The sequence below is a fragment of the Eptesicus fuscus genome, chromosome 6 (genome assembly GCF_027574615.1).
Source record: "Eptesicus fuscus isolate TK198812 chromosome 6, DD_ASM_mEF_20220401, whole genome shotgun sequence".
In the NCBI taxonomy this organism is placed as follows: domain Eukaryota; kingdom Metazoa; phylum Chordata; class Mammalia; order Chiroptera; family Vespertilionidae; genus Eptesicus; species Eptesicus fuscus.
The window spans coordinates 43,951,404-43,967,268 of NC_072478.1; the positions used below are offsets into that span (position 1 = coordinate 43,951,404).

At 38.6% G+C, this 15,865-nt stretch overlaps 1 protein-coding gene across 6 annotated transcripts in view; it reads left to right on the plus strand.

The window, feature by feature from the left end:
• FNIP2 (folliculin interacting protein 2) overlaps positions 1 to 15,627 on the plus strand; it is a 136,174-nt gene extending 120,547 nt beyond the window's left edge. For 5 of the 6 annotated variants that reach the window (XM_028152376.2, XM_008144451.3, XM_054717661.1 and 2 more), the window contains 3 exons: positions 5,599 to 5,799; positions 10,016 to 10,131; positions 11,906 to 15,627. In XM_028152376.2, the coding sequence (XP_028008177.2) occupies positions 5,599 to 5,799; positions 10,016 to 10,131; positions 11,906 to 11,984 (396 nt within the window). In that variant the 3' untranslated portion in view covers positions 11,985 to 15,627. Of the gene's footprint in view, positions 1 to 5,598; positions 5,800 to 10,015; positions 10,132 to 11,905 lie in introns of those variants that run through there. The other variant, XR_008556347.1, reaches the window with a different exon arrangement.
• Positions 15,628 to 15,865: the final 238 nt, after the last annotated feature.

The window sequence follows — 15,865 nt, forward strand, 5'->3', positions numbered from 1 at the left end:
TTTTAATGTTAATATTTTTTCATTTGAGATTTTCATTCAAAACTCAAATGTCAGAGGTTCTGTTTAATCTGAGACAGTAATGTTTGGGAAGAGACAGTAATGTTTTGGGGGAGGTGTTTAATATCGGGAGGAGGACGCTTACTAAGTGATCTTACTTGCCGAGCTGATATTTATGTTGTGTCTCCTTTGACAGAAGGGCCTTAGATGGCCAGACTCCTCTGGTTCATGTGTCCATGTTGGGATGTAGCCAAGCCTCACCTGCTGTTTTTTTTCTAGTCCCCTCACCCAAGCTCAAAGCCCTAAGAATAGCAGATGGTTGAGTCAGGCATTTCACAGATGTTGGAATCATTCCATCTTATGTTTTATAGCATTTCTTTAAAGTACTGCTCCATGTATGTTATGGCTGAGAAGTGTGTGTGTTTGTACCCTGGTGTGCACGTGAATGTGATAAAATTGTGAACTTAAAAAATTGTCCTAGCCCTGGCCGGGTGGTTCAGTTGGTTGAAGTGTCATCCCATATACCAAAAGGTTGTGGGTTTGATTCCTGGTCAGGGCACATACCTGTGTTGCAGGTTCCAGTCAGGGCACGTATGGGAGGCAACTGATTGATGTTTCTCTCTCATATCAATGTTTCTTCCTCCCTCCCTCTCTCTCCCTTTCCCTCTCTCTTTTCCTTTCCCTCTCCCTCTCTCTCTCTCTTCCTGCCTTTCTCTCTAAAAAAATCAATAAATATATCCTCAGGTGAGGATAAAAAAAATCCCTAACAGATTTCACTATTAATTGCTTCTAAAATTAAGATAAGGCTAATAAGAAAAGTATTAAAAATATACTACATGTAATTCAGTATTTCCTTTGTTTATCTGTGGTTCTCTATAAGCCTTAAAAGTAGAGCCTTTCCTAACAGGAACTTTAATCCTAACACCAGGGCAGAGGGTGTGTGTGGGTGTGCATTTCTGTGATAGATCCAAACAGGGTCTTCTGGATCTTAGAGTTCTTTAAATTCTAAAACTGTGATTTCCAACTAGTGTGCCACAAGAATTTTTAAAACATGCAATATCTGCCTAGTCAGGGGCACTGACCTCTTTTCCCTTAGATTGTCAAATTAAAAAATGATATCAGCTAACACAATATCCAGTGTGAAAAAATCAAAATTATACCTATTTTTTTTATCAGATTGACAAAAAGATATATTTTTGGTGTGCTGCAGAATTTTAGTAATTAGTTTATATGCATCATGAGATAAAAAGGTTGAAAATCACTCTTCTAAAATCTCAGAGATTAACTAATAAGCTCTTTAATGAGGTTGTGTCTCCTTTGGAAAGATCTCAGAAATTTCCAGAATCACCAGAACTTAAGCTTTAACTCTGTGCCCCAGTAGAAGTTTAGACCATATTATCTATGGGCAACTGGTCGCCCTGGTGCCCCTTAAATGTAACTAATGTAGTTGCTGATGATATTTTTCTCTTCTCCAGCATTCATTTCTTTTTTCTTGACTATGTTTCCCTCCCATTTCCATCTGCTTTTAAAATTGTTCTTTTTTCAGTAAATAAGTGAGTAGCTATTGATATAGTTAGATGGAGGCAATTGGGTTGCCCTGTGGAAATATTCAGGGGATTGTGTGTTAGTTATTTAGTGCCCTGGGAAGGTGTAATTCTTTGAATATTTTTTAAAAACATTTAGCTGGTTTCTTTCTGTCCCTCGAGCCTGCATACATAAAACCAGCAGTACCTTGTGTTAGGGAATGGAGCATGCTCATCAATTCTGCCATTTGCTTGTGCTTAACCTGTTTCATATTAATTTAGTAACATTTTTCAAATACCAGATTTTGTGCTAGTGTCTAAGAATACAAAGAACAAAGATTCAGCTCCCTGTTTTAAGGAATGGGCTCCCAAATTTCTACCAGTTTATCCCAGCCTGTGGACCGATTCGTCTTTCTTCATTCCCCAGGTTTCCACCTCAGATGCTGCCTCTTTGCTCCAGTGATTTAAAAACGACTCATGCTCGTTTTTCACGTTTGATTGTTTTTTACATTCTCTAGCCCGTTTAGTTCCTCCTTTTAAAATAATTGGAGCCAGTTTCTCTGTCCCCTTTTGTTATCATGTATGAATCTGCAACCATCTGAAGTAACTCATGCTTGGAGAATCTCCCATCCATCACTTCCCAGGGAGCCTCTTTGCTCCTGTTCTGGCAGTTTATTGCTTAAAACAAAGCTCTTTGTGTTGGTGGTGGTACCATGTAAGTTATAGTCTGTGTACTTTCCTTGGATTGACACACACTTTCCTTCCCTACCACATGGTGGGGAATCACTTAGGGAAATGATTTGAATTAGGAACTAGACCCAAATATCTACTGCAGATAATTAATCCATAAAAAAAGCTAGACTTCACATCAAGCATTCCCAGACTCCTGCCCGCTTGCTCACAGGGAAGAGCAGGGAAGGAGCATCTAATTGGCCTAGCTCAGTTGTATTAATTACCACACCTTGATAGAGGGAGGTGATAGAAATCTAGGTGAAAGGTGAGTGGTATACATTCAACTCATTGTAAAGATATACTAGAGGCCCATTGCACGAAGATTCGTGCAAGAATGGGCCTTCCTTCCCCAGGATGCCGGCACCGCCTTCGCTCCAGCCAGAGCCACCTTTCTGTCTTCCCATGCTGCCAAGAGGCCCAGAGCAGCTGGGACAGTGTGGAACACCTGCATTGCCGTGGCAACGACACAAGCCACTTGGCACCTGCATATGCAAATTAACCCACCATCTTTGTTGGGTTAATTTGCATACTGACGCCTGATTGGCTGGTGGGTGTCGTGAAGGTACGGTCAATTTGCATCTTACTCTTTTATTAGTGTAGAAGATGGGCATATGGTCAGTAATGATTATATATACTCTCAAAATGTAAGTCCCTTGAAGGGAAGGTTCATATTATCGATCTGTTCTGTGCTATACGCAGCATACAATGAATTTCTGATAAATGCAAAGCATTAAAGAGGATTGAGCTCAAAATACAAATATTTTTAATTTCTTTTTAAAAATCTTTATTGTTGAAAGTATTACATATGTACCCTGTTTTCCCCCATTGACCTCTTCTAGGCCGCCCCTGCCCCTTGCCCCAGGCCTTCACCACCCTATTGTCTGTGTCCATGTTTAATTTCTGTATTTCCATTTTCTTTGTTCATAAGGACCAGGTACATCAATGACAAGTCATTGTCATCTTGCTGTGAATTAATGACACATAGATTGAGCAAGAAGTTCCAGGAATTTGTAAAGGGAAGTCACTGAGGCTTTCTGTTTTGGAGAACATGCATATGACTAGTATGTGTCAGAAGAGTAGGGGTGAGGGGCCACAAAAACCCTTGGGTGAGAGTGGGAATGCAAGGTCATGTGTGAGAAAACTTTTGCACTGTTTGATTAACAAGTCTAGAAAATGAGAACCATTCTCGGGAAACTGGGATTTATTAATTCAAGAATCTACTTTGTCAAATTCTTTATTTCTCATGTTTGAGATTATTTGAACATATACTTAAATAAATGTTGGACCATTAAACTTTGCCTGGTTTGCTACTATTTCAATAAGAAAATATTCTAATCCCTGAAAGTTTCCCTCATGAACATAGTGTAGGAAAGGGTGTTGGCCCCACAAAGTTTCCATCCAGCCCACCAGTCACTTCTCCCATCTGTGAAAAAGAACACAAAGCTGGATAGACTTTCCTTCTAATGAAAAAGCCCGAAACTAGGGGGCCAAATCCCCTGTTAAAATTGCAGTGTGACAGCATACACCTTGGGTTCCTGTTTGCAGTCTTTTCACTACTAGTGTTAAATCTTTAAAATCTCAGATAATCATGATCCAAGGCAGGGCTGTGTATCTGTTTGGGTTCTTTGTTGTAAGTAGCAGAAACCAACTCTCATTAATGTAGGCAAAAGGAACAGTATTGGAAGGATATTAAAGATTCATAGAATTGATAAGAAGGCCAAAGAACTAATCTTAGAATAGACAGAAAACAAGACAACTCTGGAAGTCCAGGAACCAAGGACTAGGAAAATGGTGGTGCCAACCATTCTTGGCCTCCTGACCACAGGGAAATCATGGGGAAGGAGCATCTAATTGGCCTAGCTTGGGTCATGCTACCACACCCTGCTGGAGGAAGGGTGGGGCCTCCAGATCTTATCTAAGAAAGTCATTCTCCAAAAGGAAATAAGGTTGCACTCACTGGGAGCAATATATGCTAAAGTAGCCAAAAGCAACAGATGCCCACCACCGGGTAGTAGAAGGGATTGAATGACAGTACCAGTTTTCCTTTGGTAAATGAGAGTTAGAAACATGTGCTCATGTCTGTTGCCCATGAGGTGTGTCTGTTTCTGTCCTGTATACTCCCCTTAGCCCACCCCCTTCTCTCTCTCTTAATTTGGGCCCTAGGACAGTCCTGTTATAATGTTGATTTGTACACATGTGGGATACTAAATCCTATATAATAAAAGGCTAATATGCAAATTGACCCAACGACGGAACTACCAGTCCTTATGATGCCCACTGACCACCACCTGGCAAACGCTCAATGCAGGAGCTGCCCCTTCGTGGTCAGTATGCTCCCACAGGGGGAACACCGCTCAGCCAGAAGCCAGGCTCATGGCTGTCAAGTGTAGCGGCAGTAGCGGGAGCCTCTTCTGCCTCCACGGCAGCACTAAGGATGTCCGACTGACGGCTTAAGCCCGCTCCCCACAGGAGTGGGCCTAAGCCGTCAGTAGGACATCCCCCGAGGGCTCCCAGACTGCGAGAGGGCACAGGCCAGGCTGAGAGACACACACCCCCAGTGCACAAATTTCATGCACCAGGCCTCTAGTATGAATATAAAAGGTGTTGGTGTTGAAACAGTTTTATACTTTGATCAATTTTGAGAAATTGATTTTTTGGTAAGGCCCTCTTCCTTGACTAATTCAGTGTTTACCACTTGCCCTGTGGTTCAGTTTACTAGTTAACCTGCTCTATCACTAAATGCTCAGTTATTGAGGATTTTGTATTTTAAGTATGTTCTTCAGGAGCCAGATTTTTTTCCTTTTGGACTCTGTAGATAAATAAATTCACTTCCCAGTCTGCTTTCAGTTGGTTGTTGGAGTTGATTTATGCATGTAGCACACTTAGTAAGTAAGCATTGCTTAGCGATTAAAACTATAACTTTAAGGGAATATTAATTTACTCTGCCACACCTTCTTATTGGAGATATGGCAGTAGAATCCTACACCTTATTCTAATATCTATTCTTCATCTCAAAAGGAGAGTGCAGCCTTTCAAAAGGAAATGAATTTTAATATCCTGAATGTAGGGAGGGCACGTATCTTTTCCTTATGTATGAACACTTAATAACATTTATAGTATACCTCCTGGGTATAAGAAAAAAAACGATTAAATGTGGCTTTTATAAAATTAATTTTTAAATGATTATTTAATGATGACACTCTTATTTTAGTTCCTGTAAATCTCTAAATTTCTGTAGCTCTTACCATCAGCTTCTGAACTTAATCTAATGCTGGACTGAAACCCTGGACATTTCGAGGTCATTTGAAGTGTTGTGAAAACCTGACCCGCTGTGCTTCTCTTCCAGCATCCAGTGCTTGACGAGCCCATAGCTGAAGCCGTCTGTATTATTGCAGACACGGACAAGTGGAGTGTGCAGGTGGCCACCAGTCAGAGGAAAGTGATGGACAGCACGAAACTAGGCCAGGATGTCCTGGTCTCCAGTCAGGTGTCCAGTTTACTTCAATCCATTTTACAGCTTTACAAGCTTCACCTCCCTGCTGATTTTGTAAGTATTTGTTCTCGCATCATCAAAGTTTAAAGACACGTTTTTTTTCTTTGAAATAATGGTTTTAATCTACTATTGATGATAAGTTTAAAAACACTTTTAACAATACTTTTTAAAATCATAAATTCACATGTATTGTTTTGGGTATAATTAGACGATAGTCTAAGTAAATATAGAACATTCAACATAAAACCAGCAAATGATAGACTTTAGAAACAATAGCCCTTCCATGAAACAAATAACGTAGAGTGACAAATCTTTTTCAACAGGTACAGTTAAACCTCGGTTCTCGAACATCTCCCATCTTGAACAATTCGGTTTTTGACGAGGTTGTTCATGGAAAAAAATGTCTCAGTCTTTGAACAAAAGTTTAGTTCTGGACCTGACAACCCTTTCATGCTGATACCTCAGCTTAACAAAAAGCATCTCTTAGGCCACAAACTAAGGAGAGAATGCCAGTCAATTTACCTCTAAATCTTGGAAATTGTGCAGTGAATATTTTTGTGTGTTTGTTGTTGTTGTTTTGCCTTTGTTTCTGGCAAAATGGATGATTAGCACAATTTCAAAAGATAAGAGGCCCTATTGACAATAAAAAATATATATTAAAAACATAAGGAGTCCATTAGGAGTGCTTAGGGTGTGGAAGAAACAATGATCACAGGCAATTAAAGAGGTAGAAAAACTTGTTGATTGGAAAAAGGAAAAGCAATTAGCTGGTGACTGCATTTCATTGATATGTGAAAAAGTGGATGCTGCATGTTGACCTCCAAAAGACAACCCTGGAATGAGTCCTGAAAGTGATTCATTTAAGGCTAGTAGGTGGTTTGATAACTTTAAGAAAAGAAGTGTTTGTTTATAGGTAAAATAGTACATTAGACATGTACTATATATAAGAAAGGTTAAAACGGAATGATTTGGGCGTCTGTAACGAATTAATTCAATCTATAATATTTCTAATGGAAAAAGATTACTCGGTTTTCGAACAGATCACTTCTTGAACAGCCATCCAAATGAATTAAGTTAGAGAACCGAGGTTCTACTGTATATAGTAAAGTAAGTTAGGTGTGAGGGGAGGGATGAAGCATAGAGGGAAATTTAAAACCCTCCTTTGGAGAACGCATTGCTTTTCCTTTTATTAGATTATTCATATCAAGCACACCGATTCCTGAAGGAATTGTAGTTTCTTTTCAGGGACCACACTCACAAAGTCGTTTGCAGATAAAATAGAATATAGCTTGTGTAAACACTTGAAATTCTGAAGTGCCATACCCATAGAAGATGGTATCAGTTATTCCTTTTCAAATGGGATTTTAAAATCACTTTCATGACATTGTATTAAATTCAAACAACAAACGAGCCATCAGCTCCTAGAAATGATCAACAGCTCTTCCTGAGTTATTGGAATTAATATACAAGGCAAATTCTTTTCAAGGTGTGTGTGCATGTAGAGAGAGATTGAGAGAAAAATATATTTAGAGAGGAAGGGAGAAAGGTTTCAAAAGTGGGAGTGAGGCTTGAGGGCATCACTAGGAAAAACTAGATGAGCCGCCCTTGGGGACATGGACTTAGATATAAATACGCTCACCGTCTCTGCTCCTTCCTCCCTCTGCAGGCTGCTGCTCTCTGCAGAATAACCCCAAACCAGAACATTTGTTATCTCCCTTCTGGCCTCCACAAAAGATACAGAGATATTTAACAACAAAGTTGGAAGCTGAATATTAATTACCTACACTAATTGCTAATGGAGGGTAATTTTCCTGAGTTCTTATGGCTGAATCTACAGTGGTACCACATGCCTCAGAAATAGTCAGGATTTTTATGGCCTTGAAGATGGTACTTTGAAATAACCCTCTGTTGTCTAAGTAGACAGTGTGGCATAACTGACTGGGTTAAAGTCTAGGCTTTGCCATCGATCAGTTGTGTGATGGTGGATAAGTGTCTCTGAACCTCAGCTTTCTCATTTGTAACAAGCATGTTAAGAGAATCCTCTGAAAATTGGGGCTGAGGTACTTACTGCTTTTTCAGCGATCAAAGCAGAGGTTAAACAGCCACTATACAGTAGTGGCCACCGCCTAGGCTTGGGAGTCCAATAGTCTGAAGTCAGACACAGGCTCAGCTGCTTCCTGTGTGACTTCTCAGAGTCTCAATTCCCTTATCTGTAAAGCTGGGGAAATAATAGAACCTAACTCACATGGTTAGAAAAGAAAATTAGATGATTCACGAAAAGCACTTGGGATGGTGTTAGATGCTCTAAGCACTCAGGAAGCAGCTACTGTCCGTGTGATTGTTAATAACTACTTTCATAAAACAGTTCATTGTTGTAAAGACCAACACCACCTTTTCACTAAAATCTTTATTTGGGCTTTAAACTGAAGTTTGCTCTTGCAGGACACCTGTTCCTGGGGTAATCGTGTGAGGAACTCTCAGGTTCCTATCATCTAACTTTTGTTCTATATTTAGAGTTAGTTTTTCTTTCTAGTAGCAAGTTGCATCATGCTGATTTTGAGGCTGAAATCTTTTTTTCTGTAAGGGAAGGAAGATATGTTAGATTTTATAGTTTCTTACTGTTTTAAGTATTTACCAAACTTTTACATTTTATTTTCTAATACATAGCTCTTGTTACTTTTGACATCTTTATTTTCCAAGCAATAAATTATTGTAGCTGATTTTTTTACTTCATTTGGACCAAAATATGTTTAACCACTTAATAATATGCATGGCTTACTTAGCCTGACAAAACCAAGGTCAGAAGAAATTTCATCTGCAGTTTAAAATTCACCTTAAAAATCATTTCAATGAAACATATGATTAAATGCCTATTAGAGCCATCAGTATGAAAGGGAAAGTAGCTATTTAAATTTTTAGAAATTAAAAATTGAAGAAGCCCATCTCAGGATTAAGATACCAGAAAGGAGAAGGAAAAACGAAAACAATTCTATTTAATAATCAAGCCTTTAAAAAAAAATTCTAAATACTTTGATTTCAAAAATAGTATACATTCCATATAGACCAATGTTCTCTTTATTTTGACATCGCAGCATATAATTTTCATGGAGACTATGAGTACTCTGCAGATTAACTATTCTAAAACACAAAGGATTCATGTAATGTGAATATTCTTTAATATTTTATAACATTCTTATTAAAATTTTTGCATTTGCTTCATAAAGAACTAAAACTTAACAGGAGGGAGATCCTTTCACCACTGAACTCTGTATTTGGGGGACCATTTTCATGAGGATTGGTGAAATCCTCCTTGCTTTGATTATTACTCTTAGTCACTTACCAGTTGTGTTTTATCCACCCAACACAAGGCATTTAAGATTTTAAACCAATGAAAAACTGAAAAGATTACATCTCTAATGGATACTTTTTCCATGTCACTGATCAGGCCAGATGGTCAAGATCAACATTCTCAAATGCATCTGTTAATCTTTTTTACCTTGAAAATAGCAGGCGTAATGGTCTAGAAGAAAATTATGTGTGATAGAATTACCCTTGCCAAAGCCATCAGGTGTCTTACTGAAGATGCTTGGAGGGCTCTGCCTGCCAAATGCAAAAGCATTTGCCTCTGGTGAAAGACACAGATGGTTGCTATTCTCTAAAAAATGAAGTTGGACACAATTCCAAGGATAGTGAAGTCCTGAAAATAACTGCCCTTTCTTTATTGTTTTTAAAAACCTAGTTAAAATACACTCCAGAGCCAAAAACAAAACAAAACTTCAAAATATACTTCTGGGAATGTATTGTGCCCAAATAATCTGATATATAGGGAAATATTACAACAACAGAGATGTCCTTTACAATATTTAGAACAAAAATGCAAATTGCTATGTGGTTAAGTAAATAATGTAAATTCACATTCTTAAAAAAAAAATTAGCCACAAAATTACATTGATAAAGAATTTTTACTAACACAGGGAAAGGATTATCGTAAAGTTTTTTTTGAAACACTTATAGAATGATTTCAACTATGTAAAAAACAAATGCTTTTTAGAAAAGACCAGAGGATAATATATGAAAATCTTACTAATCATTGGAAAAAATAAACTTAGTTTTATAAAACCTACTAGTGATAGGGTTTGAGATGGCTTGTAATTTTTTAAGTGTATTTGAAAGACGTTAGATTCAAAATGAATCAAGAGAACCCTAGCTTTTAGAATGCTGGCAGAGGTTTCCATTCTAGCCCTCATTGTGAATGTTATTGGCTTCACAGTGCATCATGCATCTTGAAGATAGACTACAGGAGATGTACCTGAAAAGTAAGATGCTGTCTGAATATCTTCGTGGGCACACACGAGTCCATGTGAAAGAATTAGGTGTCGTACTGGGGTGAGTTCGGTGAAGTGTCACCATTTCTGCTCCCTGTGATGGGGTTGTCCCTAGCACTGTACCCACGGACCCATTCATCCTTTGCCACCTTACACCTGCAGGCCCGGGTGCCCATTGAAGGGTTTGGGGACCGTCAAGCATGTGTCTCTGCTGCTCTCCAATGAACAGCATGTTCTTTGTTTCTGATAGTGGAAATGAGCACAGAACTTTAAGCTGCAGATACTTTATGTTAATCTGGGTTATTTTATGAAATAAATACATTAAAAAATGAAATGTGAAAGTGAAAAATTACACTCCACTCTGTTTGCCCATCTGAGGTCATTTCAGTACGATGTCCAAGTCACAAGCTGTCAGATGCAGCCACGTCCTGGGGGAGGCAGGGGCCTGCGTGCCTGTTCACGGGGGCTGGCTGTACCTTCCTCCCTGGGATGATAAGCCCACCAGAAGAGGAGACGTGCTTATGTTACTCATGTTGTACAGCATCTTCCTGAGGGTCTCGGCCATGACTTCTCTAGGGAAGAATTGGGGACTTGTCCTCCTTACCTACGATGATGGTTCCCCTACTTTGGGCAAGAAAATATTGTATATGTATTGTTGACCTTGAAATTTTCTATTAAGCCTGCCAATCAAAGTATCAAGACTCAGGCCTTTACTGTGTTTTTGTGTTTGGCTCTTAGCACTTCATGTTATACGTTTTTCTTACATACTTCATTTTTAAGATATTTCCCCCTTTGGAGGCATTTGCTTTTGCAGTTAACTTACAGAGTATCTCTTGCTTGTATATATTTTATTTTTAGTTCTGATTTAGATCTCTTGACCACCCTCATACTTTGGTCTTGCTGCATGAGTTTTCCCATTGTGGATGGGGGTCTTATATTTCCAGGACACTCACCTGTCCCTGATTCTGACAGATGTCCATCATCAACACTATTAGACGGGTCACAGGTCATCTGTAGGCCCTGTTAGTACATTATTAGTGGGAATCATCCCCAGCCTCTCTAGCCCCTTCCCCACCTTGTGGCAGACCTGGAAGTGACCTGCAGGGAGCATTACTGGAGAAGGCATAGGAAAAACTCCATGAGGTCATTTAAATTTTATTTTTAATTTTTTTGTGGAATTCAATGGAAAGATTAGGACATATTTCACGGACTGAAGCAATCCTTTTTTTTTTCCAGGACATTTGTCAGCATTTAGCCTAGCCCATGCTGTATCCGCCTCTGCTTTAAGAGAGGCCGCCAAAGCCAGGTCCATCAGATGCCATGTCTCTTGATTCAGCATCTGTTAGTGTTGCTTTCTCTCAGAATGTTGCTTAGTGAGGATCTAACTTGTATAACCTGTTGAACAAACCCCAAGGTTTTTGAAGAAATTGCCACCTTCATCATTTCCCTAAGACGAGTTATAACTTAGGAGCAGTCTGTGTGCATGCGGGATGTTGACTGGAGGAATAAGGAGGCAGTGGAGGGAACATTAAAGTATAACAATGCGGCTGTACAGGGAATACAGGAAAGTTATGGGCTTGGACTCGGTGGCCCCTGCTGTGGAAGAAGAGTTGTATGTCCACACGTGTGCCCAGCACACCTCCTGGCCTTTGTCCTCTGGTAATTGTCCGCTGGGAAGTCATAATAAAAGAACAGGTTTATCATCCTGCCATCCCTCTTACTTTTTCTTTTGTTTTAAGCAATGATCTAGCAAGCTTGGTCCCTAGCAGTCATACTTAACTGCAGAATCATGTTACTTTAAATTAATAATCTTTTACCTTTTTTTCAATATTCAGGATTGAATCGAATGACCTGCCTCTGTTGACTGCTATTGCCAGTACTCATTCTCCATATGTGGCTCAGATACTCTTATAAGCTTAAGCTCAGGACCATTCTTCCTTGGCAGAAAAAACATACACATTCTCATGTGAAGGAGAAAAGAATAAGCTCTCCATGACGTCCAAAGCATAAGAAGAGCAAACAGAAACAGTCATTCCACCGCTTTGTCTTGTTTTATCTTGTTGCTTTCAAGTGGATGCTTTATTGGAACTTAGGTTTACTTGACATAATGGCATGTGTGTTTTTCATGAATACTGTACGCCTTTTGTTACCCAGGAGTCAACAGAGAGAGTGACCTTTTTGGGAGGAGGAAGCATATGCACTACACTAAACACTAAGCTGTTGGTACTGCTCGCCTTGTGTGTTTGGGCCAAACGACAAGGGACTTTGGAGCAGGAGGTAAACAATGTGCAAACCATTCCAGCAGGAAAATGCTTCAGAGCTTACGCATGAGCTCTCCACACTGGAGAAAGCGTATTCCACTATTCTGAGAAGACATCAGAAAAAGGACTTCCGATTCCAAGTCGGAGTTGGCTTTTTACAAAGGTGAAGTAAAGAAAGCCACATGGGCCCTCATCAGCTCTGGTGGCTGTGGGAGTGACAGTCTGACCTAAAACAGGGAAGAATATTGACTGTTGGGAAGAGAGTGCTATAGGGACCCGCTCTTTTCACATCTTCGTGGAGTTTACCTTGTCTCAGATACAGCCACAGGTAGGTTAGAGGTGGATTGTTGGTGCAATAAACCCAAGAATCAATGTAGCATCTTAATCCCATCAGGATGGAGTTTGTAGCAGCAATGTACACAGTCTGATACCGTGTGTTTAACCTTATACTTCAGAGCTTTCGGCAGCCTCTAAGAGAGGCCATTTACCAAAGTTATTTCTATAAGCTCAAGAGTATTCCTGTTGCTAAATTCTTCTAGCCAAAGCCACTTTCTTCCTGTAATAGCTAATACAAATGACTATTTATACTTTACAAGGCACAGCTGTCCTGGTGGGAAATGAAACCTGCAACAGTTCAGGATGACTAATGAAAGCAATTAGTTTGAACATTTATAAACAATTCATACATGGTCTACATTTTTACATTATCATCTCTGTGCCTTCTAATTCCTACATACTTTTCAAAACACTGTTCCAGAAATTAACTCCCCCATAGTATCGAACCTGCCAAAATGAGGAATTGTTTATTTGCTAGCATGGTTGACTTTAAAAAAATAAAATACATGAAACACGTAATTTTCTGTTACTATAAGAGAAATTTTTCTTAGTTTGCTGACCACAAACTATTACCCTGTCAGACGATGTACTGACATCCAAGATAAAGAAAAAGACTTAAAAAATTGATCATTAAATGACAAGAGCTGATCGAGTTAAACAGAACATTGTTAGCTAATTATAACCAGGCTTCAATTTCCTTTCACTCTTTTATAAATTAATTTCAGTCCTTCCCATGTATTCTTTGTACCTAAGAAAATGAAGTAACTTCCTGACTAGGGGTTAGAATGACTTCAGATTTTCTATTTGATAAAATCCTATCTTAAACACCAAGTTACATAAGTTTGTCTCTTCTTTTACAAATGCAAGTGAATTATTTGTTTGAAAGAGTACCTAATGGGGAAAAAATGGGTGTATTACTTCTTAGGAATGAGTCAGATTTGCTGCCTTCCTCTCTCTTTTTTTTATGATGTGAAATGTAGATGGGTGTATTAAAGCTCTTAAGATCTTTAATTTTTATTTTATGTCTTTCTTTCATAAAATTGAAAATTTCCATCCTTTTTTAGATTTTTCTGTTTTCTTTTGCCTAACATCTGAATTTGTATTTTAAATTCTCTAGTTCCATGACGTCATTGCTTGTTGTGATGTTACACAGAGAGAATGAACCTTACCTGTGGCTCAGCTCACTCGTCATTTGTTTTTCATTACATGTAAATTAATGGTAATAGCTGGTGTTACATCATTTCCATCTGCACCAGTTTAAAGCATTCCCTCATCTCTTGTTCTTGTTCCTTGTTTACACGTTTGGGCACTTTCCCTCATTCACCGCCTTCCAGGATTTCATAGAAAATAACTAAATACAAAATCAGTTCCATTCTCATGTGGCATGTTGAAAATTAGACCCATATAGGGGGAAATTGAGATTTAAAGGGCTGATTCTAAACTTCATACATAAAAGATTGAGCCCAGCCCCCTCAAAACCTGAGAAGATTTAATTTGCCTTTTAATCTACTTTTCCAAAACTCTCTTGGAAACGTCTGTTGGGAAACCACAGGTGGGTCACACGTGGGCATGGTACCATCTCAGTGATGCTCAGGGTTCCGGTCAGAACCTAATCCTCACACCTATTGTCTGGAAAAATGAACCGAGAATGTTGCAGTTCTTTTAGAACCCTCCTTTAAATAACATTCAAGTTTTGTTTGTCTTAAATTCAACCTCTTCCCAAAAGTGGAAAAGAAAAAAAATCTCATGGACTTGTGTTGAGATACACCCACTCACACACCGTACACCACCCAGTGGCTTCATTCTGTCTCAGCCGCAGAGGCAGAAAGGGATCCCACCTCTCCCGTGCCCACCTCAAAACACACAATTTTTTGAAAAATTTTTGAAAAAACTACCTCAGTTGACAGGATTCCACCTTTAGGGTTTCTTCAACTTTTAAGTCTTACCTGTTGAGTGTAGCTTTTGTAGAATCTTGCTTCTTTAAGCTAGCTAGTGAGGCATGACAGAGCAGAGTATATACGTGTTCCTGTGATGGCCCTCATTCTAGCATGTCGCAGTTTTATTTTTAATAGATTGATGCGTGATACGAATGTAAAGATAATTGTGTATGTTTAAACATGACAATGAAAAATTTAAATGTAGCTTCCATACTTGTGCATAACTCCAAAGTATTTTATTTTTATCAGTGTTAAATAGCTTTTTGTACAGGCTTCGATCCATTTTTCTGAAGTGTGCTGTTTTTTAATGAAAGTAACTATAATCTTTTCACATCCCATGGAACTGCTGTTTACACATCACAACTTTTTAAACTTACCATATTTTTCAAAATTAACATTTTTGGAGGGAGGGAAATTCCTGCTTGCTAACTGATACTAAACTGTTGTTTGGGGCTCTTATCATTAGGTCCTGAGATTTTATAAAAATTTAGTCTGTAGCTTTTTAGGTTCTTCACTAAAGTTGGTTGTACATAAAATAATAAAGAATATAAAGTGACCCCCCAAATTCTTTTAAATGTCTGGATTTATCCGGTCTTAATGTACTTTTGGAACTATTTTGTTCATGCATACTTTCACCATTAAATCGAGTCTTTAGCTTCTCTGGGTAAATGTGAACCATTTGTTTTGTACTGTGTTTTGTGGGAGGGGATACTTTATTATAATACTTGCCTAAATCAAGAAGTCCCCTCTGAATGTTAATTTTTAAATGTCAAAATTTGGTGAACTGTATATCTTGGAAGCAAGATTGCAATATGCTTACATTTAAGTGGTGTTTAAACAAGGAGAAAATTCTGGGATTTGTTACCATTGAAGCTCCATGAAGACAAATTGATAGGACCTTATATTTTTGATCAGTTAAATAGCTATAATGTCATTGTATGGAAATTTTTTTCTTAAAACTTGTCCATGTATTATTTTGATCCATTTTTTGTGGCATTTGGTGCAATAAACCTTTTGAATTTATCTGAAGATTTGTTTGTTATGTTGAATCTTAGGACTTAAGAATCTAGAGGTCTCATTTCCATGAACTCCTGTGTGGAAACAAGTTCACTGTCAGTGATATTCAGCGGGGGTTTTGGAAATGTAGGGCCATTTTTGCTCAGCATAATGAAGGGTGACGGGGGATGGGGGCTGAGGATGAAAGGAGAAATATCTTGTAATGTGTGGGATACCCCATGGAATGAAGAATTAAATTGTCCCA